The sequence below is a fragment of the Mesoplodon mirus genome (genome assembly GCF_964341445.2).
Source record: "Mesoplodon mirus genome assembly, chromosome: 11".
Classification (NCBI taxonomy): domain Eukaryota; kingdom Metazoa; phylum Chordata; class Mammalia; order Artiodactyla; family Ziphiidae; genus Mesoplodon; species Mesoplodon mirus.
In genome coordinates, this window is record NC_138987.1 from 30,054,220 (window position 1) to 30,072,820 (window position 18,601).

General features: G+C 39.1%; 1 protein-coding gene across 2 annotated transcripts in view; it reads left to right on the forward strand.

The window, feature by feature from the left end:
- RFX4 (regulatory factor X4) overlaps positions 1-18,601 on the forward strand; it is a gene marked incomplete at both ends in the record, with an annotated part of 171,482 nt that overhangs the window by 95,186 nt on the left and 57,695 nt on the right. For both annotated transcript variants that reach the window (XM_082636573.1, XM_082636574.1), the window contains one exon: positions 3,752-3,915. In XM_082636573.1, the coding sequence (XP_082492699.1) occupies positions 3,752-3,915 (164 nt within the window). The remainder of the gene's footprint in view (positions 1-3,751; positions 3,916-18,601) is intronic.

Below are 18,601 nucleotides of genomic sequence, written 5' to 3' on the forward strand. Positions count from 1 at the left end.
ATGGATGGAAAACCGCCACAGACTTATAGCATTGTCAGGCAAGCACAAAGAGTCCAAGTCTGCATGTAGGGGACTTGCTGCAAAGCCTTTTCCAAACTACATTGCACAGAGAGATGTAAAATCAGATAGTCCTGTGTTTGAGTCCCAAATTCACCACTTACTAGCCTGTGACCTTGAGCAAGGTACTTAACCTCTCTGAGCCTCAATTTCTTTTTCTGTAAAATGGAGATAATAACTATATCTACCTCATAGTAAAATTGTGATGATTACGTGGAAATTGTATAGATAAAGTGTCTGATTTCAAACTCAGAGCATAATAAGTGGTAGGTATTGTTTTGTCAAGTTCCTTTTAGCACTGTAGCAATTAAGTACCCATGACTGGAAGTCATCAGATATGTTTCCACAAGGTGCCAATATATTAGGAATGAACTAAACATAGGCATGGAAAAGAAATAGAAAACTTACTTAGGTATTCTTAAGGAAATCATCTCCTGATACTTCATTGAACAGAGAGAAAAAGGGCTGGGAGTTCAAGGGACTAAAGTAGATAATCCAGGAAACTTGGTTTAAATAATCATTTTCAATCATTTACCCCTGATTCGTTCACCATTTATGCTTGCAAGGAGTAAGGAGAACTTTTCCCTTCTGTCTAATTATGTTTCCATTTCTTAAATGCCTTCATCATGCCAGGCATCTTACAAGTTATCTTATTTCATCCTACTAATAGGCAGACACCATCTCCATTTTGTAAAGGCTGGTAACTCTCATATTTATATATTTGTTTAGTCCGAGCTCCAGATTCAAATGACTTGCCGTCTAACTTGCAGTGGTCTAATCAGAGCTCTAATTTTCGCTCCCAGATTTGTTCTTCCCAAGTCTTAGATTGCCACTACCACACACAATTGCTCAAACCACAAACCTCGGTTCTTCTTTTCCCCTCACGCTTCATATCTAGTCTGTCAGGAGGTCCTGTTGGCTCAGCCTCCTGATATGAACACTGTGTCTGTCCATTTCACCCCTGACTTGCAAGTATCAGCCCTTGAGCTTTACACTGTTCTCCCTCCTTTTTTTTTCTTCTCACTCTGAGGAACTAGTCCACTGGACATTAAATGCTCTTAAATGCAGAGTAGGAAGGGAGGTCAAAACTGGATAATATGCCCTCTACAAAAAGGCTGCCCTGGTACCAGGACTGATCAGGGCTCCCTGTGTCACTTGAACAGACTTGAAAAAGACAGATGGCTGCTAATGAGAGTGACTTTCTACAGATTTGTTTTAATGTACACAGCAGCTAATGTTTTCCAGAATTTCTGCTGGAAATTGCTCATTTAAAAAAAAAAAAAGAGTAGGGCTACATGCAAGGAGAGCTTAGAAAGGCAGATGAATTCAGAATCTACCAAATACTAGGAATCAACTGGGCAATGCTTATTCAGATTTGGAAGGACAGGCAGGGAGTTCCAGGACCTGGCCAGAGGCCAGTGCCCAGGGATGAGGTGGGATCCGGAGACAGCAGAGGGTTGTCTAGAGGGTAAGCACCTTGTCTAAGAGATGTGGCCACCTCCAGGCCCAAGGCGGCCAGCAGTCAGCCACCAGGTGTCCCAATAAGAACAGGAACCTTGACAGGTGAGCAGAGCCACCATGGGGATCCTGGCTGGGTGACGCTCAGAAACGTAGGCAAGGGGATCTCAAATGTCTTAGGGCAGTGCACTGATTTCTTGGGCCTCATAGTTGTAGTGCCTCCATGATACAAGTAATAATAATAATAGTAGTAATAATAATAGCAGCTAACCTTTATTGAGCATTTACTATGTGCCAACCACTGCAATAAGTACTTTTTAGGAATCTTTACCAAAATCTAGTAAATACTACTTTTATTCCTATTTCACAGGTAAAGAAACTGAGGCTTAGAGATATTATACCCCTAGTTGGTAGTGGTGACAGGATTAGAACCCTGGAAGGCAGTCTTCACTCATTTGGATTTTTTTTTGTTGGTTTTAATTTTAATCTCGTTGTAAACTTTGCAATATTTTCACTCTCGTGGAATTAACAGAACTGTGACTTTGAGTTTCATAATTTAACAAACCTGACCTCATTTACCACTTTGATCCTGTTTTTGGAAATTACCATTTTCCCTCTAGGAAGTCAGAGGGCATGCTTTTCTCCTCATTCCTCACCCCCCAAGCCTCCCATCCAGTGTTTACACTGGGAATTCCAGCCTGGCCGTGGGGATCAGGGAATTCTGTCCATCCGAGGCTGAGCTCAGGTCACCAAGCTGGGGTCAGAGGTAGCCTGGTCAAAGGAAAGTAAGACCCTACTCCTAAGAGGGGCTTGAAGGACAACTGCAGGTCCCCAGGCTGGGGCAGAAAGCTGGGATGTGGGCAGCAGTCCAAGAAGAGGCATAGGTCTCAGGAATGGGGTCGAAGCCCACGTGAAGAGCAAACTAGCCACTAGACTGATTTGTGAAAAGACAAGTTCGTCCATTCCCTGACTTGCTGTCTGGCTTTGGACAAATAAGTTAATGTCTCTACAAAATGGGAGCAGTGATCCTAAGCTGTAGTATTAACTGAGAGAACCTGTGCTAAGTTCCTGGCGTATAGTAGCACTCAATAAATACATAACGCTGACACCATTAATAATACCACCTCCAAAGTGTTAGACTTGGGTACTAAATGACCTCCTGCCTTGGGTCAGGATTGATTTGGGGAACCAGAGATGTGGGCAGTGCTGTACACAGGGGTTCAGGAGTGCCCATCTGTGGAGGAAAGAAAGATACATAGTACAGGAACCAAGTTGAGCTTGTAAGAATTCACAAAACTTCAATTATTTGTTCCCTAACTTTAAGATGAGTCACTCCTCAATGTTAGCTGAAGTCTAGGTATCTTTAGTGTTGTTATACCTACCAGATAACCATCTTCTACCGTGTCCCTTCACTTCCCTTATCTTGTCCCACCCCCCACCTGCTCTCTCCCTGACCTCCAACTCAGACCCTGGAAGATACAGGGGTAGGGGGGCCTGCTATCCTCGTATTAATAACAATAACTCCATTTTGAGTGCCCGCTAGATTTCTGTCCTGTGCTAGTGGTTGGGCTTGGGTGTCCTCGTACCTTACTGTCCAGATGGCACCGTCTAGCGTCCCATAATGACGCTAGCCAGCCAAGGCTGCACCAAGGGCTCTTTGAGAAAATGGTCGAATTTGGCCACGAAGAGGCCTTTGCACTTTATCCATTTTTGGGGCGCACAAGATTGTATCAGGAGACTTCTGTCTGTGACACCTACTCTTCTTCCTCTTAGACACAGTCCTCTTACCAGCAACTCACACAATGTTCCCTTCCTTTCCAGAACACCCTGGGGTCCCCGAGGCACCAACAGGCCCAAAGAATAGTTGTAGTGTTCTGAGCTTTTTAGAAGCAACATTCCACCTTCCCTTTCTTAAACTTCTTACCCAGACCGCGGTAAGCATGAAGGGGCAGGTGGGTTGACGGGCTGCTGCTCTCTCCCAGGGCAGGAGAGACCCCAGGCTGCCAGGCCAAGTGCTTCTCCAGCAGGGGGCGTGCACCCACACGGGCAGGGTGAAGACTTGGGACAGGAGGACCTTCCGGGGCCTTGTAAGCCACCCAGGCTGGGACGGCCTCTGCTGCTGCAAGGGGAGAAGAGAATAGCGCTGTGGACTGGGCTGGCCTTGGCTGAGTCCCAAGGCTCCGCTGGGAGGGCCTTGTGTAACCTCAACGGTTCTTCTCTCTGTGGGTTGATACAGGTTCAAAGTTTCCTTCTGCACTTTTGGCAAGGAATGCCGCCCCACATGCTGCCCGTGCTGGGCTCCTCCACGGTGGTGAACATCGTCGGCGTGTGTGACTCCATCCTCTACAAAGCTATCTCCGGAGTGCTGATGCCCACTGTGCTGCAGGCATTACCTGACAGGTGGGCACGCTTCTTCCCATATCCCCTCATGGTTGGTCCTCAGCAGGTATCGTTCCTGCTTCTCATTTATTGAATAGAACCATGTACTGTCTGGGGGCCTCCCTTGTAAAGACCATTAATATTGGACTCTAAAATATTAAATTTTATTTATCTTTTTGAATATAAATAAAATTTAATATGTCCAGTATAAATAAAATTTAACATTTTGAACCTCTTGTATCATTCAGAATTCAAAAAGGATGATATGTTACACAGTGAAAAGTCTCCCTCCTAATCTTCTTCCCCAGATACCCAGGTCCTCTCCCCAGAGCATCAAATACAGTCATTTTCTTAGGGCCCCGTCCGGATCTGCTATGCACATGTAACCAGTGCACAACATATACTTTTTCTTACTCAAATGATGACATACTACATATGCTGTTCTGCACCTTGTTTCAAAAAAACAAGTCTTGGAGACTGTGTTGGGCAGCTTCTGTGCCCCTTCAGGTGCAGGCTCCGCTGTGTTCCATGCTGCCTTCTGCCCTGTGAGGGGTAGGTGGGGAGGGTGGACTGCATGGAACTCCTTACTGGGCTCCCTTTCCCTCTGGCTTCCAGCCCCGATCAGCCGGTGGTGGGGAGGGGGTCAGAAGGGACATCAAAGGGAGGGAGGAGGGTGAAGTCAGGAGATTGCCTCACTACCTCCTTCCCTATGAGGTCACCCCCAGCTGGCCATGTACCTGCACTGGGCTCTGCTGCCTTCCAGGCCGCCTCTCTCCCTCCAGGTTGTCCTTTGGTCATGAGGTGGATGAGAGCCTGCTGACCCTAACCCCCAGTTGCAGCAGTCACCTTTATGGGTTCTCCTTTGCCTACCCACGCCTTTATGACTTGTCCCTTATAAACAAACTCTAGTGTTTTGAGTGGCATCTGTTTCCTGTTGGGACTGCTACAGAGAGCATTTTATATCAGTCTATAAAGAGGTTTTTTTTTTCTTTTTCACATCTGCATATTGTTCCTCTGTATTGAGTTTGATTAGTTGTCTTGATGTTTCCAATCTTGTCCTATTACAGTGCTGTGATGAATGATGTTTTTAGTATTTTTTTTTTTTTTTTTTTTTTTGCGGTATGTGGGCCTCTCCTGTTGCGGAGCACAGGCTCTGGACGCACAGGCTCAGCGGCCATGGCTCACGGGCCCAGCTGCTCCACGGCATGTGGGATCTTCCCAGACTGGGGCACGAACCCGTGTCCCCTGCATCGGCAGGCGGACTCTCAACCACTGCGCCACCAGGGAAGCCCTAGTACATTCTTTTACATGGTGCAGTTTGTTAGTTTCCTAGGGCTTCAATAACCAAGTACCACAAACTGGGTGACTGAAAACAACAAACATATTCCCTCACAGTTCTGGAGGCCACAAGTCTAAAATCAAGGTGTTGTCAGGGTTGATTCTTTGCAGAGACTTTGAGGGAGGATCTGATCTGTGCCTCTCTCACAGCTTCTGATGGGTGCCGTCTATGCTTGGTGTTCCTTGGCTTGTAGCTGCATCACTCCAGTCTCTGCCTCCCATCTTCACATTGATTCCCACTCTGTGTCTTGCTGTCTCCTGTAAGGACACTTGTCACTGGATTTAAGGTCCACCCAGTTAATCCAAGGTTTCATCTCAAGATCCTTAATTTAATCATATCCACAAAGGCCCTTTTATCAAATAAGGTCAACTTCACGAGTTCCAGGTGGACATATCATGGGGGGGAGCAACCGTTCATCCTACTACATAGAGTATATGTGCAGGATAAATTCCTAAAGGGCTGAATTCCTGGTTCAAAGGGTCTGTGACTTAAACTTGTCTCAGTGAAGTTTTAATTTGCATTTATCTTACTACGAATGGAGTTGAGTATCTCTTCATGTCTTTAAGAGTGATTTCTATTTCTTTCCCATGAACTCTCTGTTCTTATCCTTTGACTATTTTTCTGTTTGGTAGTTGATGTTTTTCTCATTGATTTTTTTAAATTGAATTTTATTTTATTTATTTTTTTATACACCAGGTTCTTATTAGTTATCCATTTTATACATATTATTGTATATATGTCAATCCCAATCTCCCAATTCATCAGTACCATTTTTCTACGTTCCACATATATGCGTTAATACTCAATATTTGTTTTTCTCTTTCTGACTTACTTCACTCTGTATGACAGTCTCTAGATCCATCCACGTCTCTACAAATGACCCAATTTTGTTCCATTTTATGGCTGAGTAACATTCCATTGTATATATGTACCACAACTTCTTTATCCATTCGTCTGTCGATGGGCATTTAGGTTGCTTCCATGACCTGGCTATTGTAAATAGTGCTGCAATGAACATTGGGGTGCATGTGTCTTTTTGAATTGTGGTTTTCTCTGGGTATAGGCCCAGAAGTGGGATTGCTGGGTCATATGGTAATTGTATTTTTAGTTTTTTAAGGAACCTCCATACTGTTCTCCATGGTGGCCGTATCAATTTACATTCCCACCAACAGTGCAAGAGGGTTCCCTTTTCTCCACACCCTCTCCAGCATTTGTTGTTTGTAGATTTCCTGATGATGCCCATTCTAACTGGTATGAGGTGATACCTCATTGTAGTTTTGATTGCATTTCTCTAATAATTAGTGATGTTGAGCAGCTTTTCATGTGCTTCTTGGCCATCTGTATGTCTTCTTTGGAGAAATGTCTGTTTAGGTCTTCTCCCCATTTTTGGATTGGGTTGTTTGTTTTTTTCATATTGAGCTGCATGAGCTGTTTATATATTTTGGAGATTAATACATTGTCCGTTGATTCGTGTGCAAATATTTTCTCCCATTATGAGGGTTGTTTTTTTGTCTTGTTTGTAGTTTCCTTAGCTGTGCAAAACCTTTTAAGTTTCATTAGGTCCCATTTATTTATTTTTGTTTTTATTTCCATTACTCTAGGAGGTGGATCAAAAAAGATCTTTCTGTCACTTATGTCAAAGAGTGTTTGTTCTTCCTATGTTTTCCTCTCAGAATTTTATAGTGTCCAGTCTTACATTTAGGTCCCTAATCCATTTTGAGTTTATTTTTGTGTATGGTGTTAGGGAGTGTTCTAATTTCATTCTTTTACATGTAGCTGTCCAGTTCTCCCAGCACCACTTACTGAAGAGACTGTCTTTTCTCCATTATATATCCTTGCCTCCTTTGTCATAGATTAGTTGACCATAGGTGCGTGGGTTTATCTCTGGGCTTTCTATCCTGTTCCATTGATCTATATTTCTGGTTTTGTGTCAGTACCATACTGTCTTGATTATGGTAGCTTTGTAGTATAGTCTGAAGTCCGGGAGCCCGATTCCTCCAGCTCCATTTTCTTCCTTCAAGACTGCTTTGGCTATTTGGGGTCTTTTGTGTCTCCATACAAATTTTAACATTTTTTGTTCTAGTTCTGTAAAAAATGCCATTGGTAATTTGATAAGGATTACATTGAATCTGTAGATTGCTTTGGTAGTATAGTCATTTTCACAGTATTGCTTCTTCCAATCCAAGAACATGGTATATCTCTCCATCTGTTTGTATCATCTTTAATTTCTTTCGTCACTGTCTTATAGTTTTCTGCATAAAGGCCTTTTGTCTCCCTAGGTAGGTTTATTCCTAGGTATTTTATTCTTTTTGTTACAATGGTAAATGGGAGTGTTTCCTTAATTTCTCTTTCAGATTTTTCATCATTAGTGTATAGGAATGCAAGAGGTTTCTGTGCATTAATTTTGTATCCTGCAACTTTACCAAATTCATTGATTAGCTCTAGTAGTTTTCTGGTGGCATCTTTAGGATTCTCTATGTATAGTATCATGTCATCTGCAAACAGTGACAGTTTTCTTCCTCTTTTCCAATTTGTATTCCTTTTATTTCTTTTTCTTCTCTGGTTGCCGTGGCTAGGACTTCCAAAACTATGTTGAATAATAGTGGTGAGAGTGGCCATCCTTGTCCTGTTACTGATCTTAGAGGAAATGCTTTCAGTTTTTCACCATTGAGAATGACATTTGCTGTGGGTTTGTCGTATATGGCCTTTATTATGTTGAGGTAGTTTCCTTCTATGCATACTTTCTGGAGAGTTTTTATGATAAAAGGGTGTTGAATTTTGTCAAAAGTTTTGTCTGCATCTATTGAGATGATCATACGGTTTTTATTCTTGTTTGTTATTATGGTGTATCACATTGATTGATTTGCGTATATTGAAGAATCCTTGCATCCCTGGGATAAATCCCACTTGATCATGGTGCATGATCCTTTTAATGTGTTGTTGGATTTGGTTTACTAGTATTTTGTTAAGGATTTTTGCATCTATATTCATGAGTGATATTGGTCTGTAATTTTCCTTCTTTGTAGTATCTTTGTCTGGTTTTGGTATCAGGGTGATGGTGGCCTCATAGAATGAGTTTGGGAGTGTTCCTTCCTCTGCAATTGTTTGGAAGATTTTGAGAAGGATGGGTGTTAGCTCTTCTCTAAATGTTTGATAGAATTCACCTGTGAAGATATCTGGTCCTGGACTTTTGTTTGTTGGAAGATTTCTAATCACAGTTTCAATTTCATGCCTTGTGATTGGTCTGTTCGTATTTCCTATTCCTTCCTGGTTCAGTCTTGGAAGGTTATACCTTTCTAAGGATTTGCCCGTTTCTTCCAGGTTGTCCATTTTATTGCCACAGAGTTGCTTATAGTAGTCTTTTAGGATGCTTTGTATTTCTGCAATGTCTGTTGTGACGTCTCCTTTTTCATTTCTAGTTTTAATGATTTGAGTCCTCTCCCTCTTTTTCTTGATGAGTCGGGCTAATGGTTTATCAATTTTGTTTATCTTCTCAAAGAACCAGCTTTTACTTCTATTGATCTTTGCTATTGTTTTCTTTGTTTCTATTTCATTTATTTCTGCTCTCATCTTTATGATTTCTTTCCTTCTACTAACTTTGGGTTTTGTTTTTTCTTCTTTCTCTAGTTCTTTTACGTGTAAGGTTAGATTGTTTATTTGAGATGTTTGTTGTTTCTTGAGGTAGGATTGTATTGCTATAAACTTCCCTCTTAGAACTGCTTTTGCTGCATCGCATAGGTTTTGGATCGTCGTGTTTTCATTGTCATTTGTCTCTAGGTATTTTTTTATTTCCTCTTCGATTTCTTCTGTGATCTATTGGTTATTTAGTAACGTATTGTTTAGCCTCCATGTGTTTGTGTTTTTTACACTTTTTCCCCTGTAATTGATTTCTAATCTCATAGCATTGTGGTCAGAAAAGATGCTTGATACAATTTCAATTTTCTTAAATTTACTGAGGCTTGATTTGTGACCCAAGATGTGATCTATCCTGGAGAATGTTCCGTGCACACTTGAGAAGAAAGTGTAATCTGCTGTTTTTGGATGGAATGTCCTAAAAATATCAATTAAATCTATCTGGTCTATTGTGTCATTTAAAGCTTGTGTTTCCTTATTTATTTTCATTTTGGATGATCTGTCTATTGGTGTAAGTGAGGTGTTAAAGTCCGCCACTATTACTGTGTTACTTTCGATTTCCTCTTTTACAGCTGTTAGCAGTTGTCTTATGTAGTGAGGTGCTCAATGATCTGTCCATTGGTGTAACTGAGGTGTTAAAGTCCCCCACTATTATTGTGTTACTTTTGATTTCCTCTTTACACCTGTTAGCAGTTGCCTTATGTGTTGAGGTGCTCCTATGTTGGGTGTATATATATTTATAATTGTTATATCTTTTTCTTGATTGATCCCTTGATCATTATGTAGTGTCCTTCCTTGTCTCTTGAACATTCTTTATTTTAAAGTCTATTTTATCTGATATGAGTATTGTGACTCCAGCTTTCTTTTGATTTCCATTTGCGTGGAATATCTTTTTCCATCCCCTCGTTTTCAGCCTGTATGTGTCCCTAGGCCTGAAGTGGGTCTCTTGTAGACAGCATATAGATGGGTCTTGTTTTTGTATCCATTCAGCAAGCCTGTGTCTCTTGGTTGGAGCATTAATCCATTCACATTTAAGGTAATTATCGATATGTATGTTCCTATGACCATTTTCTTAATTGTTCTGGTTTTGTTTTTGTAGGTCCTTTTCTTCTCTTGTGTTTCTCACTTAGAGAAGTTCTTTTAGCATTTGTTGTAGAGCTGGTTTGGTGGTGCTGAATTCTCTTAGCTTTTGCTTATCTGTAAAGCTTTTGATTTCTCCATCAAATCTGAATGAGATGCTTGCCGGGTAGAGTAATCTTGGTTGTAGTTTCTTCTCTTTCATCACTTTAAGTATATCATGCCACTCCCTTCTGACTTGTAGAGTCTGCTGAGAAATCAGCTCTTAACCTTATGGAAGTTCCCTTCTATGTTGTTTTTCCCTTGTTGCTTTCAATAATTTTTCTTTGTCTTTAATTTTTGTCAATTTGATTACTATGTGTCTTGGCGTGTTTCTCCTTGGGTTTATCCTGTATGGGACTCGCTGTGCTTCCTGGATTTAGGTGGCTACTTCCTTTCTCATATTAGGGAAGTTTTCGACTAAAATCTCTTCAAATATTTTCTCGGGTCCATTCTCTCTCTCTTCTCCTTCTGGGACCCCATATAATGTGAATGTTGTTGCGTTTAATGTTGTCCCAGAGGTCTCTTAGGCTGTCTTCATTTCTTTTCATTTTTTTTCTTTATTCTGTTCTGCAGCAGTGAATTCCACCATTCTGTCTTCCAGGTCACTTATCCGTTCTTCTTCCTCAGTTATTCTGCTATTGATTCCTTCTAGTATAGTTTTCATTTCGCTTATTGGATTGTTAATCTCTGTTTGTTTGTTCTTTAATTCTTCTAGGTCTTTGTTAAACATTTCTTGTATCTTCTCGATCTTTGCCTCCATTGTTTTTCTGATGTCCTGGATCATCTTCACTATCATTATTCTGAACTGTTTTTCTGGAAGGTTGCCTATCTCCACTTCATTTAGTCATTTTTCTGGGGTTTTATCTTGTTCCTTCATCTGGTACATAGCCCTCTACCTTTTCATCTTGTCTATCTTTCTGTGAATGTGGTTTTTGTTCCACAGGCTGCAGGACTGTAGTTCTTCTTGCTTCTGCTGTCTGCCCTCTGGTGGATGAGGCTATCTCATTGATTTTTAAGAGCTCTTTATTTTTTAGGAATATTAACCATTTATCTGTAATAAGAGTTACAAATATTTTCTCATTGTGTTGCTTTGTTTTTGCCATACAGAAAATACATTTGTGTAGTTGAATTTATCAGTCCTTGTTTTTATGGCTTCTGGATTTTGTATCATTGTTTTTAGAAGTCTTTCCCACTCCGGTTACAAAATAATTTTCCCATGGCTTATCCTACAAACTTTATGCTTTGATTTTGTACTTTTGAACTTTTATCCAATTTGGAATTCATCCTTGTGTAAGATGTAAAGTATGGCTTCATTTTTTCCCCAACAGCTCTCCTTATCCCCATACATATGTTAACTATTCCATTTTTTCTTCACAGATTTGAGGTGCCTTCTATTTATTGTAGTAAATGTTATATGTATTGGTGCTATTTCTAGACTTGCTAGCCTATACCATAGATATTTCTATATATTCATGTTCCAGGGTCACGCTGTCTTTAAGTTTTGCGCTTTTAAACATATTTTAATATTTGATAGGCTAGCTCCTCATACTTAATTCTGTTTGTAGAATTTCCTGTTATTGTCTCTTATTTTTCCATATAAATTACCTTAGCATCCATTTGTCTATTTAAGTATTTATATACATATAAAAATTTATATATAAATATATGTATGTTCATTGGGATTACATTACACTTATAGATTAATTTAGGGAGAATTATATCTTTATGGTATTGAGAATTCCTAGAAAAGAACACTGTTTGCCTTGCCATTTATTCTGGTCTTAAATTTTGTGGCCTTCAGGAATGTTGTAAATATTTTTTCATATAAATCATATATATTTTTAAAATTAAATTCATTCTTACTTTTTTTATTGCTATTGTAAATGCAGTCTTTTCCTCCATATCTCTTTTTTTTTTTTTTTTTTTTTTTTTGCGGTACGCGGGCCTCTCACTGTTGTGGCCTCTCCCGTTGCGGAGCACAGGCTCCAGACACGCAGGCTCAGCGGCCATGGCTCATGGGCCCAGCCGCTACACGGCATGTGAGATCCTCCCTGACCGGGGCACGAATCCGTGTCCCCTGCATCGACAGGCGGACTCTCAACCACTGCGCCACCAGGGAAGCCCTCCTCCATATCTCTTGACTGGTGGTTGTTTATATATGTGAAAGCTATTGGTTTCTGTGTGTTATATTTGGACCTGACTGTTTTAAATTTAACTATCTTAATGTTGTATTCCTTTTGGGGGCTTCTCTTAAATTTTCCAGGTTTAGAATGATATTATCTAAAAATGTCTTTCTAATTTTTTTCTCTTATCTAATTATGTTGGCTTATTCCTCAAGAACATGTTAAAAGCTCTTGACTTTAATGAGAATGCATCTATTGTTTCTCGGTTAAACATGATGCTGGCTTTGGATTAAGAATGAGATATTCTGGGCTTCCCTGGTGGCGCAGTGGTTGAGAGTCCGCCTGCCGATGCAGGGGACGCGGGTTCGTGCCCTGGTCTGGGAAGATCCCACATGCCGCGGAGCGGCTGGGCCCGTGAGCCATGGCCGCTGGGCCTGCGCGTCCGGAGCCTGTGCTCCGCAATGGGAGAGGCCACAACAGTGAGAGGCCCGCGTAATGCAAAGAAAAAAAAAAAAAAAAAAAAAAAAGAATGAGATATTCTATCATGCTAAGGAATATCTGTATTTTCTTATTTCATTAAACTTTTGATGAAGAATGGTTGTTGCATATTATCCAATGCTTTCCATCATCTGTAGAAGTGATCATATTATCCATATCCTAATATTGAGCCATTCTTGAATTCCTAGAATACACCCCACTTACTCATAGTCTATTATTTTCTTTAATGTGTTGCAGGATTTTATTTTCTATTTTATTAAGGATTTCTGCATCAGGAGTCAGAAGTGAGTTTGGTTTGCACTTTTCTTTTTTGTTGAATCTTTGTCAGTTGTTGGTATCAACGTTATTTGTGCTTCATAAAAGGAATCTGGAAGGTTTCCTCTGCCCCTACTTTTTTTCCTAAGGTCTGAAATAGTTTAAATAGCATTGAAATTATTTGCTCTTGAAGATTACACAGAATTAATTTCTCTTTGAAGGCATCTGGGCCGAGTGTTTTGCAGGAGTAAATCTTTGAAATTTTTCTTATTTTTTTCCTATAGTTGGTCAGCTTAGGTTTTCTATCTTCTCTGAGGTAAGTTTTGATAAATTATATTTTCCTAGAAAGTTATCAATTTCTTCCAGATCTTTAAATTTATTTGCTTAGGGTTGAACAAAGTGGGTTTGTAGATTCATTGAGTTTCCTTTGTGTCTGTGATTATTTCTGTTTTACTGCATTTTTGTTTGTGTAGTTGTGTTTTCTACCATTTCTTTGTGAATAGGTTACCTAATTTGTTTAATTTATTTCAAGGAAAAAGCTCTTGGATGTATTTATTGGTATTATTATTATTTCTTTTTTTTCTAACATATTAATTTCTACCTTTATTTTATTTATTTATTTTTAAATAAATTTATTTATTTTTGGCTGCATGGGGTCCTTGTTGCTGCGTGCAGCCTTTCTCTAGTTGCAGTGAGCATGGGCTACTATTTGTTGCAGTGCGCAGGCTTTCTTTGTGGTGGCTTCTCTTGTTGCGGAGCATGGGCTCCAGGCACAGGGCCTCAGTAGTTGTGACATGCAGGCTCAGTAGTTGTGGCTCACGGGCTCTAGAGTGCAGGCTCAGTAGTTGTGGCGCACGGGCTTAGTTGCTCCGCGGCATGTGGGGTCTTCCTGGACCAGGGATCAAACCCGTGTCCCCTGCATTGGCAGGTGGATTCTCAACCACTGTGCCACCCGGGAAGCCCTGCCTTTATTTTTTTAACTCCTTTTCCTTTCTTAAGTTTATTCTCTTACTCATTTATTCAACACATATTTATTGAGTGCCTCCTATGTGTCTGACTCAGATCTAGGAAGTTGGGTTATATCAGTGACCAAAAAAATTGACCAAAAAATAGATGTTTGATGTATTTGCTTTCTTTTTTTTTTCTGATTTTTTTTTTGGCTACGTTGGGTCTTCGTTGCTGTGCACGGGCTTTCTCTAGTTGCGACGAGCGGGGGCTACTCTTCATTGTGATGCGCAGGCTTCTCATCATGGTGGCTTCTCTTGAGGAGCACAGGCTCTAGGCTCATGGGCTTCAGTAGTTGCAGCACACAGGCTCAGTAGTTGCAGAACATGGGCTCAGTAGTTGTGGCTCCCCGGCTTAATTGCTCCGCAGCTGTGAGATCTTCCTGGACCGGGGCTCGACCCATGTCCCCTGAATTGGCAGGCAGATTCCTAACCACTGCACCACCAAGGAAGTCTGGCAGGTGGATTCTTAACCACAGCATCCCCAGGGAAGTCCCTATGTACTTTCTTTTACTTTTGGTTAGTAACATAATTATTTTAGGTTTGGCTTTTTCCTTTGAGCACTATTTTAGCTTTATCTCATAGGTTTTTTGGGTTTTTTTGTTTGCTTGCTTGTTTTTTTTTTTTTTGCGGTATGCAGACCTCTCACTGTTGTGGCCTCTCCCATTGCGGAGCACAGGCTCTGGACGTGCAGGCTCAGTGGCCAGGGCTCACGCACCCAGCTGCTCCGCGGCATGTAGGATCTTCCTAGACCAGGGCACGAACCCGTGTCCCCTGCATCAGCAGGCAGACTCTCAACCACTGCACCACCAGGGAAGCCCTATCTCATAGGTTTTGATATGTAATATTTAATACTGTTATTTTCTAGATATTTTGCAACATTGATTTGGATTCTTCTGTCCTAAGAATTTAAATAGAGCATTTAAAAATATCCAGTTGTTTGGAGCTATTATTTTCTGGTTATGTTATTCATTTTAACTTTACTGCTTTGTGATTAGACTGTTTTCTGAACTATTTCTTCTTTTGAGACTATGCTTAGATTTTGTTGTCTAATATATGGTCAGTTTTGTTATACTTAAAGAAGCACTCTGTATCTTTATACAGACTTTTTGACATATATGTATTTGGACCAAATTTATTGTTATTTAGTTCTTATGTTGTCTTAGTGTTTGTCCACTTTGACTGTTATGGACTGAGAAAGGTTAGTAAGTTAAAGACTGATTTCTAATGTGTGCCAACCTATTTCACCTTGTATTTCCTATTATTTTGTGTTTGAATGTTAGTGCTTTGATATTTCTAACTGCTTCGTCTTCAGTGTGAGTTGTAATGCCTTCCTTATGAATTACAACATCTTCATTGTAAATTGCACTCTTAGCATTATAAAATCTCATTTAATTTTTTTTGGCCCAGAATTTAACTTGTCTGATATTGAAATCATGACCTCTATTTTCTTTTTGTTTTCATCTGAGGGAATACATTTGCCCACCGTTTTATTTTTAACCTTTATAACTCACTTGTATACAGAACCATTAGAATTTGTTTTATTATCCAATCTGATATTTTTCTCTTACAAGATAAGTCCAGCCCATATACATTTATTGATACAACAGATACTTTTGTTCTTAGTTCTATCAGTTTATATTATTATTTATATTTTATAGCTTTTAATTTAATTTTATTTTTTAAATTCAAGTTTATTGAAGTATACCTTATATTCATTAACATTCATCATTTTTAGTGTATACAACAAAATATAAAATAGTTTCATCACTTCAGAAACTTCCCCTATTTTGTCAGTGCCTCTCCCCACTGGCAGCCCCTGGCAATCACTCATTTATTTTCTGTGCTTATACTTTCACCTTTTCCAAAATCTTATATAAATGGAATCACATAATAAGTAGCCTTTTGAGTATGACTTACTTCACTTAGCATAATCCATGTTGTTTTGTGTAACAGTAATTTGTTCTTTTTCTAAACTGAAGTATAGTTGATTCACAATGTTGTGTTAATTTCTGCTGTACAGCAAAGTGACTCAGTTATACACATATATACATTCTTTTCTTATGTTCTTTTCCATTATGGTTTATCCCAGGATATCGAGTATAGTTCCCTGTGCTATACAGTAGGACCTTGTTGTTTATCCATTCTATATGTAATAGTTTGCATCTACTAAGTCCAAACTCTAGTCCATCCCTCTCCTACTCCTCCTCTCCCTTGGCAACTTCTATGTCTGTGAATCTGTTTCTGTTTTGTAGGTAGGTTCATTTGTGCCATATTTCGGATTCCACATATACATGATATCATATGGCATTTGTCTTTGTCTGGTTTAATTCACTTAGTATGATAATCTCTAGTTGCATCCATGTTGCTGCAAATGGTATTATTTCATTCTTTTTTATGGCTGAGTAGTATTCCATTGTGTATATGTACCACATCTTCTTTATCCATTCATCTCTCAGTGGACTTGTAGGCTGTTTCCATGTCTTGGCTATTGTAAATAGTGCTGCTATGAACATAGGGGTGCATATATCTTTGCAAATTATAGTTTTGTCTGAATATATGCTGGATCATACGGTAATTCTATTTTTAGTTTTCTGAGGAACGTCCATACTGTTTTTCGTAGTGGCTGCACCAATTTACATTCTCACCAACAGTGTAGAAGGATTCCCTTTTCTCCACACCTTCTCCAGCATTTGTTATCTGTAGGCTTTTTAATGATGGCCATTTTGACTGGTGTGAAGTGGTACCTCACTGTAGTTTTGACTTGCATTTCTCTAATAATTAGTGATGTTGAGCATCTTTTCATGTGCCTATTTGGCCATCTGTATGTCTTCTTTGGAGAAATGTCTGTTTAGGTCTTCTGCCCATTTTTTGATTGGGTTGTTTGTTTTTTTGTTGTTGTTGAGCTATATGAGCTGTTTGTATGTTTTGGAAATCAAGCCCTTGTTGGTTGCATCATTTGCAAATATTTTCTCCCATTCCATAGGTTGTCTTTTCATTTTCTTTATGGCTTCCTTTGCTGTGCAAAAGCTTTTAAGTTTAATTGGGTCCCATTTATTTATTTTTGCTTTTGTTTCCATTACTCTAGGAGACAGATCAAAAAAATTTTTGCCATTTATGTCACAGAATGTTCTGCCCATGTTTTTCTCTAGTAGTTTTATAGTATCTGTCTTACATTTAGGTCTTTAATCCATTTTGAGTTTATTTTTGTATATGGTGTTAGAGAATGTTCTAAGTTCGTTACATGTAGCTATCCAGTTTTCCCAGCACCACTTACTGAAGAGACCATCTTTTCTCCAGTGTATATTCTTGCCTCCTTTGTTGCAGATTAATTGATCATAAGTGCATAGGTTTATTTCTGGGATTTCTATCCTGTTCTGTTGAACTATGTGTCTGTTTTTGTGCCAGTACAATACTGTTTTGATTACTGTAGCTTTGTAGTATTGTCTGAAATCTGGAAGGGTTACACCTCCAGCTTTTTTCTTTTTTCTCAGGTTTACTTTGGCAATCCTGGATCTTTTTCAGTTCCATATAAATTTTAGTATTATTTGTTGTAGTTCTGTGAAAAATGTCATGGGTATTTTGATAGGAATTGCATTGAATCTGTAGATTACCTTGGGTAGTATGGCCATGTTAACATTATTGATTCTTCTAGTCCAAGAACACAGTAAAACTTTCCATCTGTTTGTGTCATCTTCAATTTCTTTCATCAGCATCTTATAGTTTTCGGAGTACAGGTTTTTTGCCTCCTTAGGTAGGTGTATTCCTAGGTATTTTATTCGTTTTGTTGTGATGGTAAATGGGATTGTTTTCTTTATTTCTCTTCATGCTATTTTGTTGTTAGGGTATAGGAATGCAAGAGACTTCTGTGCCTTAATTTTGTATCCTGCAACTTTACCAAATTCATTGATGACCTCTAGGAGTTTTCTGGTGGTGTCTTTAGGATTTTCTATGTATAGTATCATGTCATCTGCAAAATGACAGTTTTACTCTTCCTTTTCAATTTGGATTCCTTTTATTTCCTTTTATTTCTTTTTCTTGTATGATTGCTGTGGCTAGGACTTCCAACTGTGTTGAATAGAAGTGGCAAGAGTGGGCATCCTTGTCTTGTTCCTGATCTTAGAGGAAATGCTTTCAGCTTTTCACCATTGAGTATGATGTTAGCTATGGGTTTGTCATATATGATCTTTATTATGTTGAGGTATGTTCCCTCTATGCCACTTTCCGGAGAGCTTTTATCATAAATGGATGTTTCAGAATTCTTTATATATTCTGGGTACAAGTTCTTTTCCAGAGTTGTGTTTTGAAACTATTTTCTCTCAATCTTTGCTTGGCTTTTTGTGTTATACACAATTATCACTTGAGAATTTTCAGCTTTTGGTGAAGTCCAATTTATCAATATTTTATGATGTGGATTTTGCTTTTGGTGTTATATCTAATAATCATTTGCCAAAGAAGGTCACAATTTTTTCCTAGATTATGTTCTAGATGTTTTAGGTTTTACAATTTTTACATTTTATAATTTTTTAGACTTTACATTGGTTCATTTTGAGTTTTCCATATGGTGTAAGGTGTAGGGATAAAGGTTCATTTCTGCTTTGTGCAGATGAAAGTCCAAATATTCTAGCATCAATTGTTAAAAAGACTTAACTTTTATTTATTGAATTACATTGAAGTTTTGTGGGAACTTACTTGGCCGTGTGTGTGTGTGTGTGTGTATTTCTGGACTCTCAATT